Source organism: Oncorhynchus keta, chromosome 21, assembly GCF_023373465.1.
Source record: "Oncorhynchus keta strain PuntledgeMale-10-30-2019 chromosome 21, Oket_V2, whole genome shotgun sequence".
Classification (NCBI taxonomy): Eukaryota; Metazoa; Chordata; class Actinopteri; order Salmoniformes; family Salmonidae; genus Oncorhynchus; species Oncorhynchus keta.
In genome coordinates, this window is record NC_068441.1 from 10,208,277 (window position 1) to 10,227,464 (window position 19,188).

At 44.2% G+C, this 19,188-nt stretch overlaps 1 protein-coding gene across 14 annotated transcripts in view; it reads left to right on the top strand.

The window, feature by feature from the left end:
• Positions 1–19,188, top strand: part of LOC118400084 (inositol 1,4,5-trisphosphate receptor type 1-like) — a 144,888-nt gene that overhangs the window by 103,065 nt on the left and 22,635 nt on the right. For 11 of the 14 annotated variants that reach the window (XM_035796515.2, XM_035796523.2, XM_035796521.2 and 8 more), the window contains 9 exons: positions 1,365–1,460; positions 1,569–1,706; positions 3,078–3,176; positions 3,758–3,992; positions 10,931–11,053; positions 16,119–16,294; positions 16,797–16,961; positions 17,087–17,276; positions 17,503–17,595. In XM_035796515.2, the coding sequence (XP_035652408.1) occupies positions 1,365–1,460; positions 1,569–1,706; positions 3,078–3,176; positions 3,758–3,992; positions 10,931–11,053; positions 16,119–16,294; positions 16,797–16,961; positions 17,087–17,276; positions 17,503–17,595 (1,315 nt within the window). The remainder of the gene's footprint in view (positions 1–1,364; positions 1,461–1,568; positions 1,707–3,077; positions 3,177–3,757; positions 3,993–10,930; positions 11,054–16,118; positions 16,295–16,796; positions 16,962–17,086; positions 17,277–17,502; positions 17,596–19,188) is intronic. The other 3 variants (XM_035796522.2, XM_035796529.2, XM_035796530.2) reach the window with 1 other exon arrangement.

The window sequence follows — 19,188 nt, forward strand, 5'->3', positions numbered from 1 at the left end:
GCCAGTGACTCAGCCCCCATAATAGGGTTAGAGGCAGAGAATCCCAGTGGAAAGAGGGGAACCGGCCAGGCAGAGACAGCAAGGGCGGTTCGTTGCTCCAGAGCCTTTCCGTTCACCTTCCCACTCCTGGGCCAGACTACACTCAATCATATGACCCACTGAAGAGATGAGTCTTCAGTAAAGACTTAACGGTTGAGACCGAGTTTGCGTCTCTGACATGGGTAGGCAGACCGTTCCATAAACGGATAAGATTGACATGCATATTATTAATGTTAGTTTTCTGTGTACATCCAAGGGCCAGCTGTGCTGTCCTGTTTTGAGCCAATTGCAATTTTCCTATGTCCCTCTTTGTGGAACGTGACGACCTGACTGAACAGTAGTCCAGGTGCGACAAAACAAGGGCCTGAACGACCTGCCTTGTTGATAGTGCTGTTAGAAAGACAGAGTAGCGCTTTATAATGCACAGACTTCTCCCCATCTTAGCTGCTGTTGTATCAACATTTTTTGACCATGACAGTTTACAATCCACTGTTACTCCAAGCAGTTTAGTCACCTCAACTTGCTCAATTTCCACATTATTTATTACAAGATTTTAGTTTTTGAAATATTTAGGACTAACTTATTTGTTGCCACCAATTCTGAAACTAACTGCAGCTCTTTGTTAAATTTTGCAGACGTTTCAGTCGCTGTAGTAGCTGACCTGTATAGTGTTCAGTCATCCGCATCCGCTTTACTCAAAGCCAGTGGCATGTCATTAATAAAGATTTTTAAAAGTAAGGGGCCTACACAGCTACCCTGGGGAATTCCTGATTCTACCTGGATTATTTTGGAGAGGCTTCTATTAAAGAACCCCCTCTGTGTTCTGTTAGACAGATAACTCTTTATCCACAATATAGCATGGGGTTTAAAACACATACGTTTTTACAGCAGCAGACTAATCAATGTCAAAAGCCGCACTGATGTCTAACAAAACAGCCCCACAATCGTTTAATCAACAATTTCTCTCACCCAATCATCAGTCATTTGTGTAAGTGCTGTGCTTGTTGAATGTCCTTCCCTATAAGCGTGCTTAAAGTCTGTTGTCAATTTGTTTACTGTAAAATAGCATTGGATCTGGTCAAACTACATTTTTCCCCAAGTTTACTAAGGGTTGGTAACAGGCTGATTGGTCGGCTTTTTGAGCCAGTAAAGGGGGCATTACTATTCTTATGTAGCAGAATTACTTTTGCTTCCCTCCAGGCCTTTCTAGTAGGCTTAAATCTTTGTTTCAATGCATTTTTTTACCTTCAGCACTCATGACAACCTGAATGTTATCCATCCTCCTGATGTTCTGTCTCCATTGCACCGCTCTCTTTCTGTTCCAGAATAATGCATCCAAGCTCCTCTTGGCCATCATGGAGAGTCGCCACGACAGTGAGAACGCAGAGAGGATACTATATAACATGAGGCCCAAAGAACTGGTAAGTGGCATATACAGTACTGGTTGCAAGATGCACATGCAGCACAGCACAGAAGACAATGTTAAGGCGAAGTTATCTGACGGTCTGGTTTGTGACGTTCATGTGCAGGTGGAGGTGATAAAAAAGGCCTACATGCAGGGGGAGGTGGAGCCAAATGAGCCTGCTGAGGAAGATGAAGATGGTGAGGAAGAGCATGCAGCCTCTCCACAAAACGTGGGCCATAACATCTACATCCTGGCTCATCAGGTACTGTAGATCACTTACTGGCTGCATGCAATTGTCCAACCCCTTACAGTACCCCTGTAACAGCTACACAACCTATAGTCATAATTACATCAGAGCACTACTCCTTGCTTCCACCCTAACCCCCCTGAGGCACAATACAGCTCTATACACAATTGTGTCTATTCATGTAGTTATGTGGGTGAACAACACCGACATTTACAGTTCATTCGGAAAGTATTCCGATCCCTTGACATTTTCCACATTTTGTTACATTTAGTCTTATTCTAAAATAGATTTTTTGTTTTAATTATCATCAATTATCACAAAATATGACAAATGACAAAGCAAAAACCGTTAATCAGGCCAATTTGAGCCAAGGTTCTCCCATCTCAACAGAGGAATGCTAGAGCTCAGTCAGAGTGACCATCGGGTTCTTGGTAATCTCCTTGACCAAGGCCCTTCACCTCCGATTGCAATGTTTGGCTGGGTGGCCAGCTTTTGGAAGAGTATTTTATTATTTTTTTACCCCTTTTTCTTCACAATTTCGTGATATCCAATTGGTAGTTAGTCTTGTCCCATTGCTGCAACTCCCCTATGGACTCGTCATAGGCGAAGGTCAAGAGCCATGCGTCCTCCGAAACACGACCCTGCCAAGCCGCACTGCTTCTTGACACACTGCCTGCTTAACTCGGAAGCACCAATGTGTCGGAGGAAACACCGTCCAGCTGGCGACCGAAGTCAGCTTGCAGACGCCCGGCTCGCCACAAGGAGTAGCTAGAGTCGCGATGGGACAAGGAAATCCCGGCCAGCCTACTCTCCCCTAACCCGGACGACGCTGGACCAATTGTGTGCTGCCTCATGGGTCTTCCAATCATGGCCGGCTGTGACACAGCCTTGGATCGAACCCGGTCTGTAGTGAGGCCTCAAGCCCTGCAATGCTGTGCCTTAGACTGCTGCACCACTCACGAGGCCCCCACTAGGAAGAGTCTTGGTGGTTCCAAACTTCTTCCATTTAAGAATAATGGAGGCTACAGTGTATTTAATCAATTTTATAATAAGGCTGTAATGTAATAAAATGTGGAAAAGGGGAAGGGGTCTGAATACTTTCCGAAAGTACTGTATGTAGATGAAAATGTTGATCCCAAGGCATGATGCCCTGCTGGCTAGTGGGTGAAGGCTGCTGTGTCAGACACGGCAGAGATCAGTGTTAGTCACCTGTCCCCACACGTAGCACGTTCCATGCCACCTGCCAAATAGACACAAAAACATGAAGTTGGTGACTTAGAAAACCCTGATCGTCAATTTGGACTTATGTCTGTACAATGAATATTCACAACTATAGTGTGGTACATCACCTGACGACATTAGTATATTCATACAATGTTGTTCCAGTTGGCCCGCCACAACAAGGAGCTGCAGGCCTTGTTGAAGACCTATGGGGAGGGGGATGAAGCCCTGGAATTCTATGCCAAGCACACAGCTCAGATTGAGGTCAGTCATTTTAGTCTGATTCAGGAGAGTCAGCAATTGTGGCTCTGCCCCTGCCGGTGTCCTCTCCCTGCACGGAAAAGTTCCATTTTTTCCACTGTGTTTTTACTATGTCATTTTCTGTTTTAATACCCCTGTGTTCAATATGGTGGATTGCAAACATATATTTTGTCATAAATATGTTGAGACTTTTTATTACCCTACTCATTTGACAGTCATGTTATTTTTCTTGGCCTGCTTTTCATACTGTTAGTATTTTGTTAGCATTTGAAAATGACTAGCAGCTTTGTTATGTTTGCACCTGTTCCACTGTGTGCTCAGCAAGGTGAAAGAATGCTGTCTGTTGACAAACCTCAAACCTGGAAGAGCTTATCAAATTAGTGTAGTGTTGCAAAGTGCTTTTATACACACAGCCACTTATACACACTCTCTACTCCTCTTCTGGTGTATAACATAGTAACCAACATGCCACTATCTAACCAAATAGTTTGGGGCCTACCTAGTCCAGGACCTAGAGTTTCCCGTCCCCCCCTGAGAGAGAATGTCTGTGACAGGCAGCGTTGGCTGCATGTGGTTGTGTCCAGATTGTGCGGCTGGATCGCACCATGGAGCAGATAGTCTTCCCCGTGCCCAACATCTGTGAGTTCCTCACCAACGAGTCCAAGCTGCGGGTGTACTATACCACGGAGCGCGATGAGCAGGGCAGCAAGATCAACGACTTCTTCCTGCGCTCTGAGGACCTCTTCAACGAGATGAACTGGCAGAAGAAGCTGCGAGGTACTCAAGAGCCAACCACTGGTAACGCAAACACGGTTCCCTGTGCGTCCCTCTCCCTACCTCTCTATACTAGGTACCTGCTTTACATGCCCTCAGCCCTCCCTGACCCCTCCAGGCCCTTCAGGAGACCCCCCAGGCTGGGTTGGGTTCTCCCTCCGTGGGCCAGAGACCCACCCTGAACCCTGGATGGAAGGGAGGGAGGGGAGAGGGCATGTAAAGGTTGTATGTTAAGTTAGAGCACCTAACATAAAGTGGATAAAGGCTAAGATATTTACAGTGTAAGGTTGGAGTGAAATGTTTACATGAGAGGGAGGATTGTTGAGAATGTGGGTGTGACTTTCTGCAACGTCTCGTAAAGAATTATGAAATTCTTGATTGACTCCTGTTCACGCCCCACAGCTACAGTACTGTACTTTTGTTTATGTTCCCAGCCCACACATTCACATTCAGTTACTTATGATGGGTTGTTGTTTATGTCAGGTGAGAATTCATCTTTCTTATAACAGAAACACACACGCACACAATCAGATGGGATATATTTGAATTGTTTACTAGACTGAGTACATGCCATGGCCCTGTCTCATAGGGAGTGAATAGATAGCTAGACGAGAGGATGAGCTGCTCTGAGAATAGGGTGTAATGGGATTGGAGGTCAGTCTGGGTGGGTCTCGACCAGGGAGAGTCAGTCCAGGATCCAGCAGACCATCAGACACAACTGCTGACCCCAGGCCCACAAGGGTTCAGGCAGCACAGACTGAGAGCAATCAGGTCATGAGCCATCTATAGGACTGCTGGAGAGTGTGGTGGAGGACAGGACCAGATTAGGCCTACTTGATGAATGGGAACCAGATGCCATGAGAGGGACTGGGGGAGAGAGTGATTCAATAGATTGGGAGAATAAATTATTTTTTTGTAAAGGTAGAGAGTTAGACACGTAGAGAATAAGATTAGCGTTCTCAGAATCTGTTTGCAAACAGTATAACACCCTAAGCCTCATGGGAGGTTAAAAAAATGAAGAAAAAAAAACAGTCCTACAATAAATCATGGTGTGATTGTTGATGCCCTCATCCCAAGTCCACCCACAAAACATCCCCCATGTTACACATTCAGTAGGGCGTCTCCCTATTGACACACAGTTCCTGATTCTTCCACCCCCCCCCCCCCTCTCAGGCTGTGGACGCTGTATGACTGCACTCTTTGTTTCCTCAATGGGAGCGTGTTTCTGCCTGCCTGTCTGTCACTCTGTGAGCCCTGTACTGTTTATAAAAGTCCCCACCCTCCGTTCCTCTTTTCAAATGAAGAAGCTGCCTCCAAAATAGCAGCCGCCGCGCAACCGTCCGACCCCCTGATCAAAAACCATGTGGGCAGAAGGCGAGGCGTTACTTATGTTGGCCGGGGAAGGGATTGGCGGTCATGAGTGTCCAAGTTGGATGTTCAAATCCCTGGATCAAGTACTGAACACACTCCAAAATCACCCCATAGGATTTATGTACACTAAATAAGCCTGCTAATTGGCTTAGCCCCCTTTCCATTATTTAAATTATGTTTTTGCTTTGTTGTTTTGTGTGTATTTGAACCATGCAAATTTCCTATCTGACCCTACCCTTATCGATTTAAAAATAAACCGATTGTGAACCTTAGCCTGGACATAATTCTTGTTTAATGTAGAATTAACCTTCAGTTGGATACATTTTTATTTTATTTCACCTTTATTTAACCAGGTAGGCTAGATGAGAACAAGTTCTCATTTACAACTGCGACCTGGCCAAGATAAAGCAAAGCAGTTCGACACATGAAACTACACAGAGTTGCACGTGGAATAAACAAACATACAGTCAATAATACAGTAGAAAAAGTCTATATACAGTGTGTGCAAATGAGGTAAGATAAGGGAGGTAAGGCAATAAATAGGCCATGGTGGCGAAGTAATTACAATATAGCAATTAAACACTGGAATGGTAGATGTGCAGAAGATGAATGGTAAATACAGTATGGGGATGAGGTAGTTGGATGGGCTATTTAAAGATGGGCTATGTTCAGGTGCAGTGATCTATGAGCTGCTCTGACAGCTGGTGCTTAAACCTCTTGGCGCACCCATCCCATTAGCGGGATCATTTCGTCAACATCCGCTGAATTGCAGAGCGCCGAATTCAAATTAAATTACTAAAAATATTTAATTTTCATGAAATCCCAAGTGCAATATAGCAAAACACAGCTTAGCTTGTTGTTAATCCACCTGGCGTGTCAGATTTTTTTTTTTTTACAGCTAAAGCAAACCAAGCGTTTATGTAAGGACATTTCTCTCAGCAGACAAAACATTACAAACAGCTAGCAGCAAAGTAGATTGGTCACGAAAGTCAGAAAAGCAATAAAATGAATCGCTTAGCTTTGATGATCTTCGGATGTTTGCAATCGCGAGACTCCCAGTTACACAATAAATGTTTCTTTTGTTCCATAAAGATCATTTTTATATCCCAAATTCCTCCATTTGGTTTGCGCGTTTTGTTCAGAAATCCACAGGCTAGAGCGGTCACGATGGGGCAGATGAAAATTCTGAATAGTATCCGTAAAGTTAGTGTCAAACATGTCAAACGTTTTTTATAATCAATCCTCAGGTTGTTTTTACAATAAATAATCGATAATATTTCAACCGGACCGTAGCTTTTTCAATAGGAGAGAGAGAGAAAATGTGTGTTCCAAACTCTACTGGCACCCAGCCATCCACTGACGCAATGTGATTGTTCTCGCTCATTTTTCAGAATAAATGGCTGAAACTATGTCTAAAGACTATTCACACCATGTGGAAGCCATAGGGAAAGGAATCTGGTTGATATCCCTTTAAATGGAGGGAAGGCATGGCAATGGAACAGGGAGCTTTCAAAATAAGAGGCACTTCCTAGTTGGAATTTCCTTATGTTTTCACCTGCAATATCAGTTATGTTATACTGACAGACAATAGTTTGACAGTTTTTGAAACTTTAGAGGGTTTTCTATCCTAATCTGACTATTATATGCATATTCTAGCTTCTGGGCCTGAGAAATAGGCAGTTTAATTTGAGTACGTTTTTTCATCCAAACATCAAAATACTGCCCCCTACACTCAACAGGTTAAAGCTATTGAAGGAGATATGTGTCTCCAGCTTCAGTGATTCAGAGAAGTAGTTGGTGAACCAGGCGAAGCAATCATTTGAGAAACCAAGGCTGTTGAGTCTGCCGATAAGAATGTGGTGATTGACAGAGTTGAAAGCCTTGGCCAGGTCGATGAATACGGCTGCACAGTATTGTCTCTTATTGATGGCGGTTATGATATCGTTTAGGATCTTGAGCGTGGCTGAGGTGCAGTCATGACCAGCTCTGAAACCAGATTGCATAGCAGAGAAGGTACGGTGGGATTCGAAATGTTCGGTAATCTGTTTGAAAGGCAGGGTAGGATAGATATAGGTTTGTAGCAGTTTGGGTCTAGACTGACTCCATGTTTGAAGAGGGGGATGACCACGACTGTTTTCCAATCTTTGGGAATCTCAGACGATATGAAAGAGAGGTTGCATAGGCTAGTAATAGGGGTTACAACAATTTTGGCAGATAATTTTATAAAGAGAGGGTCCAGATTGTCTAACCCAGCTGATTTGTAGGGGTCCATATTTTGCAACTCTTTCAGAACATCAGCTATCTGGATTTGGGTGAGGGAGAAATGGGGAGGCTTGGGCGAGTTGCTGTGGGGGGTGCAGTGCTGTTGACCGGGGTAGGGGTAGCCATGTGGAAAGCCTGGCCAGCCTTAGAAAAATGCTTATTGAAATGGTCGATTATAGTGGATTTTGCATACACTGTACATAGACTTCATTTTTTCTACTGTGTCATTGACTTGTTTATTGTGTTATTGACTTATTTATTGTTTACTCCATGTGTAACTCTGTGTTGTTGTCTGTGTCACACTGCTTTGCTTTATCTTGGCCAGGTCGCAGTTGCAAATGAGATCTTGTTCTCAACTAGCCTACCTGGTTAAATTATGGTGAAATACAATTAAAATAAAATATCGGTGGTGACAGTGTTTCCTAGCCTCGGTGCAGTGGGCAGCTGGGAGTAGGTGCTCTTATTCTCCATGGACGTTACAGTGCCCCAGAACGTTTTTGAGTTTGTGCTATAGGATGCAAACCTCTGTTTGAAAAAGCTAGCCTTAGCTTTCCTAACCGCCTGTGTATGTTGGTTCCTAACTTCCCTGAAAAGTTGCATATCATGGGGGCTATTCGATACCATTGCAGAATGCCACAGTATGTTTTTGTGCTGGTCAAGGGCAGTCAGGTCTGGAGAGAACCAAGGGCTATATCTATTCCTGGTTCAATTTTTTTTGGAATGGGGCATGCTTATTTAAGATGGTGAGGAAGGCACTTTTGAAGAATAACCAGGCATCCTCAACTGATGGGATGAGGTCAATATCCTTCCTGGCCAGGTCGATTAGAAAGGCCTGTTCGCTGAAGTGTTTTAGGGAGCGTTTGACAGTGATGAGGGATGGTCGTTTGATCGCAGACCCATTACGGATGCAGGCAATGAGGCAGTGATCGCTGAGATCTTGGTTGAAAACAGCATAGGTGTATTTGGATGGCAAGTTGGTTAGGATGATATCTATGAGGGTGCCCGTGTTTACGGTTTTGGGGTTGTACCTGGTAGGTTCATTGATCATTTGTGTGAGATTGAGGGCATCAAGCTTAGATTGTAGGATGGCCAGGGTGTTAAGCATGTCCCAGTTTAGATCACCTAGCAGCACGAGCTCTGAAGATAGATGGGGGGCAATCAGTTCACATATGGTGTCCAGAGCACAGCTGGGGGCAGAGGGTGGTCTATAGCAAGCGGCAACAGTGAGAGACTTGTTTCTGGAAAGGTGGATTTTTAAAAGTAGAAGCTCGAATTGTTTGGGTACAGACCTAGATAGTAGGACAGAACTCTGCACGCTATCTCTGCAGTAGATTGCAACACCGCCCCCTTTGGCAGTTCTATCTTGTCGGAAAATGTTATAGTTAGGGATGGAAATTTCAGGGGTTTTGGTGGTCTTCCTAAGCCAGGATTCAAACACGGCTAGGACATCCGGGTTGGCAGAGTGTGCTAAAGCAGTGAATAAAACAAACTTAGGGAGGAGGCTTCTAATGTTAACTAGCATGAAACCAAGGCTTTTACAGTTACAGAAGTCAACAAATGAGAGCAGCTGAGGAATAGGAGTGGAGCTAGGCACTGCAGGGCCTGGATTAACCTCTACATCACCAGAGGAACAGAGGAGGAGTAGGGTAAGGGTACGGCTAAAGGCTATAAGAACTGGTCGTCTAGTACATCCGGAACAAAGAGTAAAAGGAGCAGGTTTCTGGGAACGATAGAATAGATTCAAGGCATAATGTACAGACAAAGGTATGGTAGGATGTGAATACAGTGGAGCTAGGCCTAGGCATTGATTGATGATGAGAGAGATATTGTCTCTAGAAACATCCTTTAAACCAGGTGATGTCATTGCATGTGTGGGAGGTGGAACTAAAGGGTTGGCTAAGGTACTGTATATTGAGCAGGGCTAGAGGCTCTACAGTGAAATAAGACAATAATAACTAACCAGAACAATGGACAAGGCATATTGACATTAAGGAGAGGCATGCGCAGCCGAGTGATCATAAGGGTCCGGTGAGTAGTGAGGCTGGTTGGAGACACGGCTATTCAGACAGCTAGCGGGCCGGGGCAATCAAGCTAGCAGAAGGTCCTCAGAGGGACGTCGCGACGGGGGAAGTCTGTTTATAGCCTCCTCGTGCGGCCCCGCACGAGGAGTCGTGATGGATTAGTAGGGTTCTGTGTTGTAAAGTGGACCAGTCCAATTGGCAACATAGGTATAGTGGCCCAAAAAGTTGTCTGATGGACCTATTCAGCTAACTGCCGATATGCTCTAGACAGCTAGCGGGCCGCGGCTAGCAGGCTAAAGACACGAAAATGGAAACACTGGTCTGGTGTGTAACCTTATTGTATGTAGTACTATCAACATCACGCTTTGATTATTTGAATCAACTCTCTAGTGCAAGGGCAAAAACTAAAATGTGTACCCCTTGGGATCCCCAGGACTGAGTTTGAGAAATGTTGCTCTACTGGGTTGAATGCTTCAGCTGACACAAAAAAGGCAAACACTTCAGTGAAGTGAAGACGTGCCACTGGGGTGTATTATTTGCTGCGAGAAAAACTGACAAGTGAATCACCCAATCACCCATGATGTTTGGGTACCAGTTAACAGTAACCTTCCTACAACTGTAACCAAATACAAAATTGCCCCCCCTCTTTCAAAAATGTCATACTAGACAAAATTCTAACCCCTAGTGGTATGTCTTATATTTGATTTTGAGCTCTAGATGCAAGTGTGATTTTTGAAGGGATACTTCAGGATTTTCCCTAGAGTCAGATAAACTTGTTGATAAAATGTTTGTCTCTGTGCCCAGTATGAAGGAAGTTGGAGGTAGTTTTGTGAGCAAATGCTAACTAGTGTTAGTGCATTGACTGGAAGTTCTATGGGTATCTACTAATAGATATTATAGACTTCCAGTCATTGCACTAACATTTGGTTAGCAGTTATGTTAGCGCTTGTTAGCAACTTCCTTAAAAGTGCATACAGGGACATTAAAAATGGTATCCATGAGTTCACCTGACTCCTGAAGTATCCCGTTAAGGACCTCTGCATTGTGCATAATAATATTAATAATTCATAAAGTGCTTTTCATTATACAGAATGATCTCAATGGACAATCCCCCAATGAATGCTCTGTCAAATGTGTTTACGCACTATAGATACTGTACGTGTATGTGCATCTCCTGTGATGTGTTCTGTGAATCTTGTCTAGGTTTGGCGAGTGCAGCAGTATTGTGATGGTGGTGTAGTTGTAGCATTGCAATGTTTTCTGGTGTAGAGGTGGTCCCAATGACTATGTATTGACCAAGTGTGTTGGCCCTCTTCGTCCCTTCTCCAGCCCAGCCCATTCTATACTGGTGCTCTCGTAACATGTCCTTCTGGAGCAGCATCTCCTTCAACCTGGCCGTGCTCATGAACCTGCTGGTGGCCTTCTTCTACCCTCTGGAAGGAATCCGCGGAGGTCAGTGAAGTTCTCTCCTCCTTGTCCCCTACCTTCTCTCTCGCTCGGCTAAATAATCTGCAGGGTATCTGTGCCAAACGATGGCTGATATCTGTATGTGTTCTCTGTTTAATTCTACAAGTGTGACTGTTACCAAACAGGACATTGAAGCAAATGACAAGCACAGACCATTAAAGCAAGGGAACTACATTACAACGCACATTACACACAAACTCAAGTTGTTTGGGAAGGTGAATTGAGCATAAACTTGGTCACCACTGTTTTCAAACTGTTCTCTGAAAATATTGTGATTTCACAATACTGTACATTTCAACAGTAATTTATGCTTATTTAGTCATGCTCAGGATGACTTAGCTAACAGTTTGAAGCAAGCGTGTTTGTAAAGCTATATTATGAGTGCATCACGGTTATGTGGCTACCTATTCCACACAATGTCTTTGAGATAATTATTTGAATATTTAAAACAATGTCTTTCATAAATTTATGAAGGTAACCTTTACCTCTGATCTGTGATGCAAGGCTGGATTCCTGTCTCATGCCTGTGGTTTAGGTGTCACTGGCATCACTTATTAATGTCAGGTCCTCTGAATCAGGCCCTGGCCTGATTATTGATATGGGGTTTGAGCTAAACACACACCCACACGCACACACACATTAACTTAATTAACCTGTCACCAGACTCCTGTCTTCACTCTGATGCTGACGAGTCTTCAGTCAGGATCCATTGCCATGTATCTGTCTCTCAAGTTTCAAGTTTTATTGTCACATGCGCAGAACACAGCAGGCGTAAACCAGTACAGTAAAATGCTTAACTTGCGAGCTCCTTCCCAATAATGTGCAATAAAGGTAGTAATATAGTTAAGTGATAATGCCCAAGAAGCCAGTGTTTTGAGGGTAAGATAATGCCGTAACTGAGACATGGTTGAGGGCCTGCAAACCGGCCCAACATATTAAAATAATTATTGGCATATTTTCATAAAAAAAATATTTAGATGAATTTATTCATACTATATCATCCTTCCACAAGATATAGTCTCAAAACAAATCTAGGGTTGCTACCCAAGCCGGGTGGTCGTTTGTGCTATTGGTTCGGTTGCTAGAGACGCGACCCAGTTGATAAGTCTTTTTGTTCTGTATCTATGGACTTGACCAAGTCATTCGTTCGAAATGTTCCATTTCTTTCCTGGCTGGCAACATTTTTATCCCTTGCTTGCTAGCTTGCCAACTACGTCTAACTTACAGTCACATCAAACAGTGCAGACAGAACAACAACAGTTGCTGCATTTGGCTGTTTTCTAGAGACATTTATTTGGATACATCCATAACAATGAGCTAATGAGGCACGATTTCGCCTGGCATAGAAAATGTGCTCTCTCGTTAGGACACTGTAGTTCAAAGGAGATGTCAACAACACAGCTAACACAATAACTTCAAACTGAAGCTGGAAACACTGCAAACTAGCTACACTTCATTTTGTTTTACCTTTTTTCAATTGACATTTCTTTGTGTACATCCTTAAAATTATGCTGATTTAATGATTTCGACTGACTGAGAAAGGCTGCCTCCCTCTATCACACATCCCGACCCTTACACGTTCATTACTTAGGGGACAGTTGGAGATCGAATTTGAATATTGAAACGATGTTGCAAATGTCAGAGGGACAGACAGTAAGGTTTAATACATCTCTGCTGTTAAAAACTAATTGTTAGTCTAAAAGAAATGTGAGATAATGTCTAGATGCTTTTTATAGTGGAGATCAAGTTTATAACTTCCCTGCTTGGGCTGATGAGAAAGTTGATTGCGCAGTCAGATGGAACAGAGTAAATAGGCATTTTAAGGTCATAGATTTAGCCTGTGGTATCTTGTGAAATAGACACCGGCTGGGATGCGCTTTTAACTAATCAGCATTCAGGATTAGACCAACCTGTTGTATAAATAAGAAATAAAACATGAAATGTGACAGAAGAAAAAAGAAAAACACAAGAATGCAGTTATTTACAGGTCGTATATACAGTACAGGTCTCTGTAGCTCAGTTGGTAGAGCATGGCGCTTGTAACGCCAGGGTAGTGGGTTCGATCCCCGGGACCACCCATACGTAGAATGTATGCACACATGACTGTAAGTCGCTTTGGATAAAAGCGTCTGATAAATGGCATATATTACTATTATTATATTATATATTATTATATACAGGTCGTATATACAGTACATATCTTATATACAGGTCTTATATACAGATATTTTATACAGGTCGTATATACAGTACAGGTCGTATCTACCGATCTTGAACATCATTGTATCTGTGGAAATAAAGATAAAGAAAACGATGAATACACAATACAAGTAATACTCAATGAGAAGATCTCAATTGCATAATCCTCGCATCCTCTCTCTTTGTCTCCTTCTCAAAACCCCTTGGATGAGAACGCCTTCTGACCTTCTCCTCCAATGGGTTTTGAGAAGGAGACGAGGAGAAAGGACATGAGAAGTATGCAATTGAGATCTTACCATCTTATAGGATCAGTGCATTTCACTGCCCCAGACTGTGAAATTTTACATTTCTTTTGGAACATATGGTCAGGCAAGAGCATAGCCACTCATTAGGCTTAGGTATTGAACATGGCATAATTGAGCTGCTCTTGTAGTTGGCCCAGGCGGGGCTTAGAATTGATTTCAAGCTTTTAAATCCTATCTTTTACCTTCACTGTATGCCAGTGTGCAAGGGGAATTTGTTGCTCCTGTGCAATGTCAGAATTGAATAAACAGGATTTATTTAGTCATTTTAGAGACGTTTTCACATAACTGCCTTTTCTCTCTCTCTCTCTCTCTCTCTCTCTCTCTCTCTCTCTCTCTCTCTCTCTCTCTCTCTCTCTCTCTCTCTCTCTCTCTCTCTCTCTTTTAGTCTGTGGTGATGTGTAAAACACAGCCCCAGTCATTAAGGCCTTTATTGTTCCAGGGCAGAGTTGCCGAGAGAAGACCCACATTGTGACTCGCATAAACTTTACATTGTTCTGTCTGGGGTCAAGCGGCGCAGTCCCTTTTGTTTTGAACTTCCTCAGAGAGAGAGAGAAGCGAAAACGCTTTTAGCTTAGAGCTAGAATACATTCATGTGGTTTCCAGTGTCTTCAAAGAGATTAGCATCAGACTGTAGGGTTCAGCTCAGGACATCAGTGAGAGGGCGGATATGATTTCGGCTTAACATAATTTAACTTTTGTGGGCTCCCGAGTGGCGCAGCGGTCTAAGGCACTGCATTTCAGTGCTAGAGGGGTCACTACAGACCCTGGTTCGATTCCAGGCTGTATCACAACTGTGATTGGGAGTCCCATAGGGTGGCGCACAATTGGTCTGGCCGGGGTAGGGTCTGGCCGGGGTAGGGTCTGGCCGGGGTAGGCCGTCATTGTAAATAAGAATTTGTTCTTTACCGACTTGCCTAGTTAAAAAAATGTTTAAAAACAAATTAATTAATGATGTAGCCAGCCATCATGTGCATAGAAGCTTGGCTCTTGAATCATTATTACTCAGTAGTAAATCTTAAACACATATACAGTTAATTGGTCCATAATAATGTCTCTCCGGATGTATGCCAGCTCTGATGCTGCTCGTTGTTAATGTTCAAACCAGCTGCTTGTAAAAGAGAAGTGAACTTCAGTGGCCTGGTAGACTTTTACGACTTTAAACAATGCTAGTTTCTCTAAAGGCCCTGTGCATTTACAGTGGTGAGCCTTGCCCAGAGCTCAGCTGATGCATTCTCCTATAAAACAAGTCAGAAAAAGCCTAGCAGTCATTCCATAGTGTGCTGCTTGTCCCAGTCTGCTCAAGACTTCCCAGGGAAGTGTTTGTCTGGAGAGGACCTGGTTGAGCTGTATGCTTCATGCCTCTCCACTCTTCTGGAGGTGGGTCAGTGTGGCATGGCTGGCATAGCAGCTGCCTGTTGGGAGGGAGAATACTTGAGCCTAACTTAGCCATGTTAACAGATGAAACTCCTCTCTTGTCTTTTGACCATGTGTCCACTCTGAGAATCTGCTTTGAAGTCTGTTCCCACAGACCTGCCTGTTTGGCCTTTCAAGATATCAGACAATGTGTGTAGAGGAGGTGTTGAGCAGTGGCTGCATCCTGCTCTCATTCTGCTTTACTCTGGTAGTGTAATCATTTGGACTTTTTGGAGAGAAAGGAATGGGGTTTGGAGAGGAGGCCTGTGATGTCCATTCCTCCCTCCGTGGCGGCGGAGTCTAGCTCCCTGGCGTGCTGTCAGCCGGCAGGCCTGGGATCCCTCCCAGACCATCCCTCATGAATTTCTCAGGAGCCAGTGGTATTTTTAGCGGACCCAGTTATGTAACGAGCACCTGTCATGTGATCTCTCCACGGAGAGGAGAGGAGAAGAGAGGGGCACGGACAGGGAGGGAGTGGGAGGAAGCTCAAAACTTGAGCCTGGAAGTGAATACGGCAAAGACGACTGACCTTGTTTTCAGCTTAACACACACACACACACATGCACAGATGTGTATATACACACACACACACAAACAAACAAACAGTTCTTCGACTGACTTTGTCCTTGTGTTGCACAGAGCAGAGCTGGGACTAAGCCACCAAGTTAGTGCCAGGTAAGCTCATTATAAAGCTTCACTGAGCCACAACGATCTGATGTCACACTTTCCGTATTATGTAACTGTTAGTATTGTAACGCTTTAGAGCTCTGCCTCATCTCCCTGGGGAGAAGAATGTGTCTGAACATGTCCAACAGGTGAAATTACTGCAGAGGGATATCCCTCACTGGAGGCCAAGAACATATGATTGTTTGCCCTGTTAATACTATCATTACAGCAGTTGGATGAGCCAGTGCTTGTAGTGTTGGCTGCTTTTTTCTTTTGAATCAACATTTAATGTAAACAGATCTTTAACTGGATCTACTTTTAAAAGTGATGTAATTTACAGTAAACCTATATGTTACTGTAGGTATATTATAGTAGGCATCTTACATGAACAACACTATCCACGTCCCATCCCTCCCTCCTTTTTAACCCTACTCTTGCATCTCTCCTCTCCCACCTCCTCTCTCCAGGTACCCTGGATGGTCACCTGTCAGCTCTGCTGTGGATCGCCATGCTGGTTTCCCTGGCCATTGTCATCATTCTGCCACAGCCCCACGGCGTCCGGGTCCTCATCGCCTCAACCATCCTCCGCCTCATCTTCTCTGTGGGCCTGGAGCCAACCCTCTTCCTCCTAGGGGCCTTCAACGTAAGTGTGTCTGCAAGTGTGTGTGCCTCTGTGACTGGATGGGTTTCTGGTCACTGGGTCCTTGCTTTTACGCCTGCCACGTTAGGTTACAGTAGCCTCTGTGCCCTCAAACACCCCGTCCAGTGTCCTCACCTCGCCCGTATGTGAGGTGAGGTGTGTAGTGCGTCACTGTGGGATTCCACAGAGCTGTGGCACTCTTGTCAACCAGGCCAACTAAGCACTAAAGGACATGTCTTCTAATGAATAAATACCTGTTGGATAGATGCATGACTCATGCTTTTACACAACATATTTTTAAGTCACCGATGTCAACTTCACTGTGTTCAAGTCCACCTCTTGTTGACCTGTATCTATGCCAGTCTCTCTAAGTTGGTTGTGTTTGTCTTCTATGCCTGGTTGTTTCTGAATATCCCTACTTTGTTTTTGCATGCCAGTATTTACCTTTTAAATTAACCTGGCAAAGTTGTTGCTCAATCCCTCCATGTTTTCCACTGTTCCTCAGGTGGGCAATAAGATGATCTTCTTGATGAGTTTCGTGGGGAACAGAGGGACGTTCACGCGGGGCTACAAGGCCATGATCATGGATGTCGAGTTCCTCTACCACCTCCTCTACCTGATCATCTGTAGTCTGGGCGTCTTCGTCCATGTCTTCTTCTACAGTCTGCTGGTAAGACCTGGACTCACTCACTCACTCACTCACTCACTCACTCACTCACTCACTCACTCAATCACTCAATCACTCAGCCCCCCTGCTTCCCACTAAGCTGTGTTCTTCTCTTGTCTCTCCTGCAGCTCTTTGACCTGGTGTACAGGGAGGAGACGCTGCTGAATGTGATCAAGAGTGTAACCCGTAATGGCCGCTCCATCCTGCTGACAGCCGTGCTGGCTCTCATCCTGGTCTACCTCTTCTCCATCGTGGGCTACATCTTCTTCCAGGATGACTTTCTCCTTAACATTGACAGGATACCTAATAAAACACTTGGTAAGGTCAAAGAGCAGGCGCTCCCTATGTCACTTAAAGTTCCCAAACAGAATGGCTTCCTCAGTCTATCCTCCCCACCCTGATTGTCACATTTAAAACTTGCACCGGGTTTCCTGCTTTAAATTAAGTCTGTAAGGCCTAATATGGTCCCTCGTTTGCAATAGACAATGCTGAGCCAAAAAAGGCACAAAAGTTTCTCCTGACCCTATGTTTTCCTGTTTGGCAGAGAGTGGAGCCAGTATGGTGGGAGAGTTCCTATCAGCAGAAGTGTGTCGGAAGGACAGTGGGGAGAACTGCTCCACAGAAGCTGTTGTGGATGGTATGTGCTCAAGAGAAAGGAAAATGTGTGTGCGCGGGCTTCTGCATCCTCACAGACCCCTAAGTCTACCCTCCTCCAGAGGAGAAGCTTCCCATAGTTCCACTGAGCCGTAAACGTGTACGGCCGGGCAGTCATGAGATTAGGCCTGGTTTAGGGAGGGGCATGAGTACCCGAATGACATCAAAACTCCATCTTTAACCAGAAATCGTTTTTCTTTTCAAATATTGTAGAACTATTTGTCAAATGTATTTCATAACTCTTGTCAAAGTTAAATGTGTTACATTGAGATAGAGCTGGGTTAACTATCACATTACAACTTCTTTATTTAATATTTTTTTAATATTTAAAATTAAAAAATATAAATGGAAAATATTTGATGGAAAATGCTTCTGATTGGCTGTGGGGGGGTTGTTTCAAGCACATAGCGAGAAGTGGGCACCATCAGTATGGCCGCCAAATGGTGTGAGGTTTCAAAGTATTTTGATCAAACTGATGAAATTTGACCCATGTGCAATGCAAACTATGCAATATCAAGCTCTCCTATCACAGCACAACTAGCTCCATGAGATATCATATGCACAAAGAAACATTCAAAGAAGGGGGCCCAGCAGCAGGAATCTCGCATCATTTCTTTTGCCACTGCAAAGCGCCGTGATCCCTTACTTAACCTACCTTTTATGTAGTCCTTTTGATTCCTAACATAAGGCTTCTACAAGCAAGCGGCATGGCTGAGGCTACTGCCTTTTTGAAGATTGTGTTCCACGGTGTAATATAAACAGCTGATATTACGGTTTCAATAAATGTATCTTAAATTGCACCTTTTTTTCTCAATATATGTGAGGACATTTTGCAATTAGGATTTGTTATCTGTAATGGTTATGATAAATTACGCATTGTTGTGCACAGATGGCATATAGATACATGGCAGGTCGCCTAGCGGTTAGGAGTGCTGGGCCAGTATCCAAAAGGTTGCTATTTCGAATCCCTGAGCCTACTAGGTGAAAAATCTGTCTGTGCCCTTGAGCAAGACACCTAACCCTGGGCTAGGGGAAGCACACAGGGACTTAGGCCATGCCGTGTGCGTCTGCTGCTGGAGGACCAGGATCCAGAAGAAGGGGAGAAGAGGTCAGGGGTTAATTGCCATCAGGCCCAGGGCAGGTTGACGGGTTCGCTCTGAGAGGGAGCAGGGGGCAGCTTGTTGGGATCCAGGCATTCTAACGGACCCTGTAAGACTTCTTTAGAAAAATCTCCCAAATCAAAGACGACCTACATGCTGCCTTAATGTGCTCAGACAACCTTGTATGAACCTTGTCAGGCTCTGGGGATTCTGGGTTAAAACCTCATGGAGGCCACCGCCACCATCACCACCATCCAAATTAATCATGCTTGTCTGGTGACTTGTTGTTTTGTGAGAACAGTTTGGAAGGGTCAGATCGGTATTGTCTGTGGTTCCTGTGCTGGGATGAGACAGGCAGTGGAAGTTTCTATTGAGTGAGATGTTTTGTTTGCACAACATTTTCCTAATTGACGAGTTATTGTTTTCTCCGCAAGGCAGAATTTGCTATGAGGTCTTGTATATGAGAAATGTGGATT